Source organism: Arachis ipaensis, chromosome B04 (genome assembly GCF_000816755.2).
Source record: "Arachis ipaensis cultivar K30076 chromosome B04, Araip1.1, whole genome shotgun sequence".
NCBI classification, from domain to species: domain Eukaryota; kingdom Viridiplantae; phylum Streptophyta; class Magnoliopsida; order Fabales; family Fabaceae; genus Arachis; species Arachis ipaensis.
In genome coordinates this window covers 109,400,737-109,412,431 of record NC_029788.2, presented here as the reverse complement: position 1 = coordinate 109,412,431, position 11,695 = coordinate 109,400,737, and the positions used below count along the sequence as shown (strand labels likewise).

General features: G+C 37.1%; 2 protein-coding genes across 2 annotated transcripts; both read left to right on the top strand.

The window, feature by feature from the left end:
• On the top strand, positions 3,325–4,413 carry LOC107636837 (protein FAR1-RELATED SEQUENCE 12-like). Its single transcript, XM_016340312.1, has one exon. It carries the CDS (start codon positions 3,325–3,327, stop codon positions 4,411–4,413), a length of 1,089 nt encoding a protein of 362 aa, XP_016195798.1.
• On the top strand, positions 4,860–5,903 carry LOC107636838 (putative septum site-determining protein minD homolog, chloroplastic). The gene is made up of 2 exons (XM_016340313.1): positions 4,860–5,362; positions 5,714–5,903. The coding sequence occupies exons 1-2, from the start codon at positions 4,860–4,862 to the stop codon at positions 5,901–5,903; spliced, it is 693 nt and encodes a 230-aa protein (XP_016195799.1).

Below are 11,695 nucleotides of genomic sequence, written 5' to 3'. Positions count from 1 at the left end.
AATGGATCCTATTCCAACATGAGTGAGAACCGACAGATGATTAGCCGTGAGGTGACAGCGCATTTGGACCATTTTCACTGAGAGGACGGGAAGTAGCCATTGACAACGGTGATGCCCAACATACAGCTTGCCATGGAAAATAGTATGAATGATTGAATGAAGGCAGTAGGAAAGCAGAGATTCAGAAGGGACAAAGCACCTCCATACGCTTATCTCAAATTCTCACCAATGAGTTACATAAGTATCTCTATCTTATTTTATGTTCTATTTATCTTTTAATTATCAAAATCCCATAACATTTGAATCTGCCTGACTGAGATTTGCAAGATGACCATAGCTTGCTTCAAGCCGACAATCTCCGTGGGATCGACCCTTACTCACGTAAGGTTTATTACTTGGACGATCCAGTGCACTTGCTGGTTAGTTGTGCGAAGTTGTGAAGAAGAATTGAGATTACGATTGTGTGTACCAAGTTTTTGGCGCCGTTACAGAGATCATAATTTTGTGCACCAGCTTGGTATCATATTTTTCTTTTTATTTTTTTATTTTGGGTTTGCTGGATGAAATTTTCAATTTTTCCTGAGTGTTACAGTAAAGTGCATGGTGGTGGTAAAAAGAAGCAAAAGATTAGATGGTTCCAAAACATTTGGGTTATTAAATAGTCTCATAACAAAAATTGTTAAATAATTTTTTTTAGTTTTAATTACAAATTAATCCCATATACTTTATTTAATTATAAAAATTATTTTTTATTTTATAAATTATTATTTTATCATTCATCTATGATGTTTATTAACAATCAAAATAAAAACAATAACGAATTAGATTTTCCATTGATCGTAATAACTTTTTCGCAATCTCAATCGATTAAAAGTTTATTTTTGATCCGTTACATCCGTAGAGGGTTGTGAAATCGTGTTTCTTAGAAAATCAATCGATTGGATAACAAAATAATCGATTGAATTTCAGGTTTCTCATAATTGGACTTCAGGTTATCACAAAACAATCGATTGAAAGTTGCAAGGCAGTGTAGTTTGCCCAAAAATCAATCGATTTATCATATTACCCAATCGATTGAACGTTGACTAGAATGTGAATTTTTTATAATTCAATCGATTGTTTATATTACCCAATCGATTGAAGGCTTCATAGCAACTTGAGGTTTCACAATTCATTGATTGGTTGTGTTACCCAATCGATTGAAATCTTGAAAGCAATATGGATTTGCCCAATTCAATTGATTGGTTGTGTTACCCAATCGATTGAATTATGCACTACGCCCTTTTCAATTTTCTTATCTTTTTTATAAATTATTATCTTATTATTCATGTATCTTATCTTTAAAATTCTATCTTCAATTTTTAAATTTTTATTTTGATTTAGATACTCTAATCTTATCTTTTTTTAATATTAATATTATAAATTGAAGAATAATCTATCACCAATTATTCAATCCCACAATTGGAATCGTGTATCAATCTCTTTGATTATAAAAAATTTCATTATTTTTCTTTTGAATATCCATCTATTTAATATCTAATTTTTCTTTATTTTTTATCTGTCTATTTAATAACCAATATTTGTTCATCATTAATTGATAATCACAGTTGCAACAATCAACAAAGGTCCAATCAATTTTTTCATTGTAGTGTTTAGAAAATAATCCACCATTTTGATTACAAAATCGAGGTTAGTGAATAGAATCTCTAATTTTGCAATTCTTTGTTTCGATACTTTATTCGTGAAATTGATTTCGTAATGAAAAAATATTTTTTTATCTTTTACTAATTCACAGACATTGAGAAATACTAAAAAGTAAATAAATTTTATTATTTTTTTATTATTAATTAGCTAGCAATCAGGGACAGACCTAGAGGGGGAGAGTAGTGGTCTGGCCCCTCCAAATATTTTTATAGAATAAAAAAATATTTAAAATTTGGCCCCTCCATATTAAAATTTATGGATTTGTCCCTGCTAGCAATATTAGAAGCTATTTATTTTTTTTAATGTTATAAGACGGAGTGTACTGAAACTTTTTTTTTCATTGGACATTTTTAAGATGTCAGATATATTTACGGACATTGAGATGGATAAGCAATACGAGGAGGACGATGACATTAACCAACAAGAAGAGCTAGTTTGTGACCAAGATATGATGGATGAACAGAATGAATTCGAACAAGATTTCGGAGATGAATTTACTGAGGGAGCATATTTTTCTGAATCTGATCAGTCAGAAAATACCCTTGAAGCTGCTTATGTGGTTGACTCTGTGCAAGACATTACAACTTTGAATTTCAGTGAAAATTGTGCGGAAGAAATTGGTAAATATCACTTTTCTACTTTGCAGCTTGTATTTGATTTTTATCTGAAGTACTCAAAGTCGAAAGGTTTTAGTGCAAGGAAGAGTCAGACTTTCAAGAATAGTATTGGCGAGATTTACAAACCAAAGTTTGTATGTCATAGGCAAGGATTCAGGGAGGAGAATTATTACACGATCGAAAAAAGGAAGAAGGAGCCTAGATTGGAAATAAGAACTGGGTGTGAAGCCCGAATGGATATTAAATTTGTACTAGAAACTGGAAGATGGCATATCTTTTATTTCTCTTACGAACACAACCATGATCTATTGGATACACAATTCAGTGCTATGTTGCCTGCCCACAAAAAATGTCAGAGGTAGATATTATGCAATTGATGAACATGCTAAAGTCTGGGATTAGCACTTCACAGATATTTGGTTTTCTAGCTAGTCAAGCAGGCGGGTATGAATTTGTTGGCTATGGTCCTAGAGATATGTACAATGAGATTGCTTGGAAAAAGGCGTCAAATTCCTGGTGATGTAACACAAGTGTTGAAGAAGTTGGAGGATATGCAGTTGAAGGATCCACAATTATATTTCAAGGCATGTCATGATTCAAGAGGTTTGTTACGTAACTTGTTTTGGTCTGATGGGATTAGCCAGCTAGACTACCAACTCTTCGGGGATTTATTGCTTTTGATGCTACGTACAAGAAGAACAAGTATAGTTGTCCATTAGTCATATTCAGCGGTATTAACCACCATAACCAAACAATTATTTTTGCTGCTGCGTTAATTGTGGACGAAACTACTGATACATATATTTGGCTCCTACGTCAGCTCATGTTTGCAATGAAGGGTAAGACCCCGACCTCAATAATAACTGATGGGGCCATGGCGATTAAGAATGCAGTAAGAGATGTATTTCTCGAAGTCAGACATAGATTATGTGCTTGGCACCTTATTTGAAATGCAACTAGCAATGTTGGAAATCCATCATTTACATATAAATTCAGAAAAATCATGTTGGGCAACTACGAGATTCCCATGTTTAAGCGTAAGTGGGTTCAGCTTATTGAAGAATTTGGCTTTGAGGATAAGCTGTGGGTGAACAACATGTATGAAGAGAAGCATATGTGGGCTACTGCATATATAATAGGAAAATTTTTTGCTGGCTTTAGAACTACCTCAAGATGTGAAGGTTTACACTCAGTTGTGGCAAGGTATGTGGGGTTGCGGTATGATTTGACAAGTTTTGTAGAGCATTTTGAAAGGTGTGTTGCACACCTGCGCTTTAAAGAATTTAATGCTGATTATGAATCTACACGTGGGGCGCCCGTCATGCAGACTTGTATAGAGTTGCTAGAGAGATTTGCTGCTGAGGTATACACTCATGAGATATTTCTATTGTTATGGCCATTTCTCTCTAGAGCTGGATCAATGCGGGTGCTAAACATAGAGAATAACGATGATTGCATAAAGTACATTGTGTGTAAGCATGGGAGGCCCGATTTTATGTGCACTATTGAATTTTGTCAAGAAGAAATTATCTTCATGTGTACCTGTTTAAGAATGGAGTCATTTGGAATTCCTTATGAACATATTGTGAAAGTTCTAGTTGACAGAGACATTTGTGAGATTCGTCGGTCATTAGTATTGGATAGATGGACAAAAAAAGTAAAATCAGCACTCAATGATGCAAGTGGGTTCACCAGGGATGCTGTTGTTATTAGTCGTCAAAGTGCCTTAATGGAATTTTATAAACAATTGGTTGCTGTTGCTGCTAAATTCCTAGAGAGATATGAAGAGACACGTGACATAATTATGGGATTGTACTCATCTTACAAGGCTGCAGACGAAGGCATTAATCAACCTCAGTCAAGTGTAGCTAAAAGTGACAATCCGTATGTGCATGAAATCAATATAGGCTCAGGACAACCATCTAAGAAGAAGCGGCAACATTGTAGTGTTTATCAAATGGAAGGACATAAGAAGACAACATGTCCTTGGCAAAAGAACATTGACAACAACGTTATAGAAGATGGAACTAATGGTTCGGATGATGGCGACATGTATACCGAACCGAAGGCTGATTTAGATAGTGATAATTAGCAACCTCCATAAACTTAATATTTTTGCGTAGAGAATCACTTTCATATTTGTATTTATATTTTTTTTACTTTATTAATGAAATTTTATATATTCTTCCAATATTCATGCTTATGTTTTTTAGATGAAATAACTGTCAAATCAAAATAATTGTCATATAAATCTTGATTAGACAATAAATAAATTAATAATTTATTTAATTCATAAAATAATTAATTTATATAATTATTCTTGAAAAAAATTTACAAAAATCATTGGCATTGACACACCAGAAAAACCAGTGTGGTTTTGCGTTTTGTATAAAAAATAAAAATGGAAAAGTGAGACGTCCAACAGTCTCCTTCTTCTCCTTTCAACACTCTCTCAAATAAAGCTCTCCCCCTCCCCCCAAAAAAAACCCTAGCAGTAGCCTCCATCACCACCGCACAGAGAGTACACTGCCGCCGTCCATGGCCCCGTTATTGTTTCTCAACTATCCAAAACCCCTGTTCATTCCAACTCCTCTCAACTCCCACTCTCTCAAACGAAGCTCTCTTCTCCCAAAAAGAAACACTAGCTTATCCACTGCAAGGAGGGGGACACTATCACCGTCCATCGGGCCATCATCGTTCTTGAGTCCTCTAACCCTATTCACTCCAATCGCTCTTCTTCGTCAACTTCGGTCTCTCTCACTCAAGCCAAGCAGAAGCACAAAACCACCCTTCTTCGTCAAGATCCGGCGTTGCTCCAACTCTGAATTGCTCTGCATTTCAAAACTTAGGTCAAAATTTTCCCTAGGGTTTGGAGGAAAAGCCCTAATTTGGCTTATTGATGCTCTCAAATCACGCACAAAAGGTTGCCCTGACTTCATCCTCATTGATTGTCCCGCCGGCATCGACGCTGGATTCATCACCGCCATAATGCCGGTGAACGAGGCAATTCTAATAATCACACCAGATATAACTTTCCTTAGGTAGCGTTTAGTAGAGAGACAGATACTAAAAGATTGAGACTGAGAGATAGAGACTAAGAGACAGAGACCGAAATAAATTTAAGTATTTTGTTTGGTGCAAAGTGAGAGACAGAAATTGAAACAAGAATAAAACTCTAATTTAATTTACACAAAAGATAAAATTGAAATTAATTAATTGAAATGAGGGTATTTTAGGTATAAAATATTATTAAAATTTCAGTCTCCATCTCTAAAAATTTCAGTCCCCTGTGTCCCTACTTTTTGGAGGTACTGAAATACTGAAATTTTGGAGACAGAGACAGAAATTTTAGTACCAGTCTCTGAGCTAACAAACATGATACTGTGTCTCAGTCTTCCAGTCTCTGTTCCAGTACCTCAAAACAAACGCTACCTTAGAGATGCTGATAGGGTTACTGGTTTGCTTGAATGTGATGGAATTAGGGACATAAAGATGATTTTGAATAGAGTTAGGACAAATATGATTAAGGATGAGGACATGATGTCTGTTCTTGATGTACAAGTTCTTTGGCAATGTGGCTGAGGCTTGTTTCTGGATGGTGCCTAATGAATCCATATTTTACGATAAATTTTGGATTGATTTGAGTGGATTTCATCATATAAACCCACATTTATTCACATATATAGCATACTTTTGTGTTTTCTCCCTAAATTGAGTTTAATTGTGAAAACATGCTATTTTGTGCCTAATTTAATCAATTTTATCCCACTTTCATCCCATTCGATGCCTTGATGGTTTTGATGAATGATTTCAAGTGTAATAGGTAGGAATGGCTTGATAAGAGTGGAAGCAAAGCATGGAATTGGGAGAAAACATGAAGAAATCAAAGGAGAAAAACATTTCAGCCTGTGCCCACGCACACCATCTGTGCCCACGCACAAAGGTCAAAATTAGCATCTGTGCCCAAAAGGCAGAAGGGAAATCAGCACATGTGCCCATGCACAGGAAGAAAATAACCAAGTGTGCATACGCACACACCTCTGCATACGCACAAGTCCCAGCGCGTGACTCACTTAATGCAAATCGTTGGGGGCGATTTTTGGGCCTCCAGAACCCAATTTTGGGACTTTCTGAAGCTGATTCTTGCTACATCAAAGAGGCCCTCTTTCCATGTGGAAGGGGGGAGAAATTAGGGTTTGTTTAGTATCATGTAGTTCATTTTCTAAAGAGAGAAGCTCCCCCTTCTCTCTAGAACCTAGGGTTTTTAGTTTAATTTCCTTGTAATTTCTGCTTTCAATTCTTGATTTCATCTAGCTTTTTCTACATTTCTTTGTTATCTTGTCTTAATTTCCTTAGTTTATCTTGTCAATTTCTCATTTTAGTTATCTTTTATGTTTATGCACACTCTTGTTATTTTAATTTACATTTAATACAATTTATGTTTTATGTCCCTTTATTGTTCAATTGAGTTGTTATCTTACTTTCCTTGCTTTTAGTAGTTGTAGAATTTATATTTCTTGTTAGTTTACTATGCTTTATTTTCATGCCTCCCAAGTGCTTGATAAAATGCTTGGGTTGGTTTTAGCCTAGTTTTTTTCACTCTTGGTTAGGAAATTGGGTATTTGGGTGAACTTGAGTGGTGGATGTCCATTCCACATTGTGTGAAGATTGTTAATTAATTTGGTTACCACTAACGCTAAGCCTCCCATTAATAGAGTTGGCTAGGATTTGTGGATTGAGATTAATTATGCCTAGTTGACTTATCCTCGATGTAGGGTTGACTAATTGGGATTAATTCACACACAATTACCATGTTTGTGGTCCACAGCTAGGATAGCAAGCCTTAATTACCCAACTCTTGCCAAGATCTCTTTTATCCTTTAAATTTTATTTTCATTGCTTTTACTAGCTTTCATTTAATTACTTGTCATTTACATTTTTTACCATTTACATTCCTTGTCTCCTGCCATCAATCCCCCACTTCCCCATAGCCAATAATTGTACATCTCATTGCAACTCCTAGGGAAGATGACCCGAGGTTTAATTACTCTCGGTTATGATTTGAATTAGAAATATTAAAATTTGATTGAGAGGATCCATTGTCGATTTGGACTATACTTGCAATGGAATTTAATTTGTGAATTCCAAATTGGCATAATTCTCTCATCATCAGTGCCATTACATGATACAGAATTGGGTCATCATGCTACACAGAGAGCCATTGATTTCATAGTTGGATGGTGTAAATTCTTAATGAGAAAAAGGCTCATTTGTGAATTTTACTATATGATCTTGCCACTGAGAAATTCTTATATGCTTCTTGCTCTAATCTGTTGGTTAAACGTCCGATGAACTTCATGGTTAAAAAAAATAAAGATGTAATATAAAATTAGGTGATGAAGAAAATGAAGACTAACATGACATATAGTTAGTGAATTAGAATAAAAGCAAGAACACAAGAATTTTTGTCATTTGAATTCACTGTCAATTATATGCTGCTGTAGCTTATTTTGTCATATGAATTCACTATCACATGAGAGCTTATTCAAATAATGAAATTTCAGGTTTATGGAGCCAATAACAAAAGGAGACTACCTAAGTTCCATGCAGCTTTTGGTGGGAAATAGGTTGCCAAAGTTCTCTTCATATCAATCAGGGATTTTAAGAGGGCCATTTGATTTTATTGGATTAAACTACTACACCTCCTATTATGCTGCTGATGCACCAGAACTAAGTAAAGCCAAGCCTAGCTATCTTACAGATTCTCTAGTTACTCTTACAAGTAAGAACATGTTTGTGTACTAATGGGATAGAGTTTAATACATAATGAAGAATTATCATATCTTAGGTTAATGATACTACCCAAGAATGATGCTATTGTTCTCTTTAGCACATATATTAATTCTAAAGAACTTGTATTTGTCATTAGGACAAGCCTCAGCCACGTTGCCAAAAGAACTTAGCTTGTAAACATAGCAGCTTGTTAACAGGTTTTATTGTTTTTTGGTACTCAATGACGTTGTGACCTGATATGCAATGCAAGGATAATTTTCATCTTCAAAGCATAAAAGCACATGAAGGAACAACTCCAAGAGATATCAATAATGAAATGGTATAATTCATCATGCTCATATCGATCACGAATTCCTATGATTCGCTTTCTTCATTTGGTGAATTGACAAGTCTTGTGCTCTTGGAATTTTCTAATTCAATAAGGACGCAGGACATTGGGTTCAGGAGTGCAAATTGAGAGTGGCCCAAAAGATAGCTTGCAGAACCTGTTTCTCCAGATCATCCTCTAAGAGGGACATAACTTAATCAATGCAATGGAGATATAACGTATCTACATTTATATATCAAAACAAAATAGAAACCCATAAGGTAAGAGTTCTTTGCTTCAGAAACTTCCAGAATGCCTCAGCGAGGTGCCTCGTGTCCTGCATTTGAAAACTACAAATATTGTATGGGGTGAGAACCAGAGATTATCAGCATAGTAACAGTGCCCACATAACTAACATATAATGTCTCGGGAAAGCCGAAGGCGATCCTAGAGCTTCCGACAATAGATTCAAACTTAAAACTATTCTTTACAACCATAAATAAGCCATAAACAAAGTGGGGTAGCTAAGGGTTCAAAATTCTAACTCAACCTAACTTGATCCTTTAGCCTTTAACTTTTCTCCGTTCCTCTAAAACTCTATAGCACAGACAACCAAAATACAGACAAAGGAAGCACGAGTAAAATACAATTACAGCAGGTAGCAAATTTAGCAAGTAAGCATAATAATCACATAAGCAAGCCCAATTAATGCAGAATCAAACAAGACACACAAATGCATATGATGCATTCCTATCCTATGGCTGATGATATCATCCGTCGGTTATATAGCCAACCCGACACGTCCTGGTAGCTAACCATGGATAGAAACACCCATTGCGGAGCAAGTAGGTTTGAGCTACAACCCCCTTGCTACTACCTGCTTAACCCAGAGCTAGTAGAATAACCACTACTGTGGCTACTACCCAGGCGGGTGTTTAAAAGCTCAACCTAGAGTAAGTGGAATAATCCACTACTGTTGCTACTACCCAGGCGTCACAATCACTAACCTGGAGTAAGCGGGATGAACCACAATCCCCTCTACTACCCAGGTGTTACAATCACTGACCTGGAGCAAGTGGGACGAACCACAATCCTTGCTACTACTGAGGTATCTCAAAGAGAAGCCTCTACACGTGTAAAGCTCAATGCTCAGCCCAAGCACACACCAAGTGGGCCCTGGAAGTGGATTTCTGCATCATTTACTCATTCCTGTAACCCTAGTAACTAGTTTAGCATAAATAGAACTTTTTACTATTGTAATGAGAGTTCCTTTTTCCCTATTTTCGAATTCATATGCCATTTAGGGAGGCTAGCCTCTCGGCCATGCCGGAACCTTATTCTTATGTATTTTCAACGGTAGAGTTTCTACACACCATAGATTAAGGTGTGGAGCTCTGCTGTTCCTCATGAATTAATGCAAAGTACTATTGTTTTTCTATTCAATTCAAGCTTATTCCTATTCTAAAATATTCATTCGCACCCAAGAACATGATGAATGTGATGATTATTTGATGCTCATCACCATTCTCACCTTTCAACGCGTGCCTGACAACCACTTCCGTTCTACATGAAGATGAGATAGAATGAGTATCTCTTAGATATCTAATACAGGGGACCGAGTCCGAGATATTAGAATCTTCGTGGTATAAGTTAGAACCGATGGACGGCCATTCCTGAGATTCGGAAAGTCTAAACCTTGTCTGTGGTATTCCGAGTAGGATCTGGGAAGGGATGGCTGTGACGAGCTTCAAACTCGCGAGTGTTGGGCGTAGTGACAGACGCAAAAGGATAGTAAATCCTATTCCAGTATGATCAAGAACCGACAGATGATTAGCCATGCAGTGACAGCGCATTGGACCATTTTCACAGATAGGATGGGATGTAGCCATTGACAACGGTGATGCCCTACATACAGCTTGCCATGGAAGGGAGTGGGAATGATTGGATGAAGACAGCAGGAAAGCAGAGGCTTAGGAGGAATGAAAGCATCTCTATACGCTTATCTGAAATTCTCACCAACAAATTACATAAGTACCGCTATCCTATATTTTATTTATATTTTAATTATCAATTCACCATAACCATTTGAATCCGCCTGACTGAGATTTACAAGGTGACCATAGCTTGCTTCAAGCCGACAATCTCTGTGGGATCGACCCTTATTCACGTAAGGTTTATTACTTGGACGACCCAGTGCACTTGCTGGTTAGTTGTGCGAAGTTGTGACAAAGTGTGATTCACATTTGAGAGCACCAAGTCTTTGGCTCCATTTTTGATGATTGCAATTTCGTGTACCACAAGGCCATCACAAAGAGGAGAATGGAGCATGTGAGAGAGCCGACACATGAACCACAGCAAGAACCTATGCAGCCGCCTTCACCAGAAATCCCTGAGATACCTCAAGGGGTGTATTTTCCTCTCCGAGACTATTGGGATCAACTGAATACTTCAATAGGGGAGCTGAGCTCAAGCGTGGATCAGCTGAGAGTGGAGCACAAAGAGCACGCCACTACCCTCCATGAGTTAAGAGAAGATCAGATAAGGCTAAAAGAGGAACTGCTGAGACAGGGGCGAGACATAGAGGAGCTCAAACGCTCCATTGAATTCTCCAGGGGAAGCAGCAGCCATCATCACTGAGGTTGTTGAGTCCCATTATCCCTCTATTTGTTTTATTTCTATTTTCATTGTACTTTAACTTATTGTCTGTTTTCTCATCTAACTTCATGATTGGTGCATGATAAACCCATATTTCATGAGTTCTTTTGTGCTTAATTAGAGTGATTTATTCAACTCTTCACCTACTTATTCACATTAATTGCATAGTTTTACTTTCCCTTCCTTATTATGTCATATAATGAAAAACATGTTTTCTAAGCTTTAAAAATTAATTATTTTAATTACCTTTATTTCCATTCGATGCCGTGATTAGTGTGTTGAGTAGTTTCAGATTTTCTAAGGCAGAATGACTTAAAGGATGAAAAAGGGAACATACTAAAATGGAAGGAGGAAGCAAAACGGAGCTTTAAAGAAACTGGTATCCACGCGATCGCATGGATGACGCGATCGCGTGCCAAGCACGAATCAGCAGCGACGCGGCCGCATGACTGACGCGACCGCGCGCCTTAAGCAGAATACAAATGATGCGGTCGCATGACTAACGCGACCGCGTGGCAAGGAAAAGCTCCAAATGACGCGACCGCCTGACCCACACGGACGCGTGACAGAGGCCACGCACCAGAAATTACAGAATACACCCCCAGCGAATTCTGAAGCC

What these genes read in the sequence shown, in the direction of transcription:
- LOC107636837 (XM_016340312.1), top strand. Translation starts at nt 3,325, where the DNA reads ATGTTGGGCAACTACGAGATTCCCATGTTTAAGCGTAAGTGGGTTCAG.
- LOC107636838 (XM_016340313.1), top strand. Translation starts at nt 4,860, where the DNA reads ATGGCCCCGTTATTGTTTCTCAACTATCCAAAACCCCTGTTCATTCCA. An exon ending in CCAGATATAACTTTCCTTAG is followed by an intron (nt 5,363 to 5,713) that starts GTAGCGTTTAGT and finishes ACTGTGTCTCAG; the next exon opens with TCTTCCAGTCTCTGTTCCAG.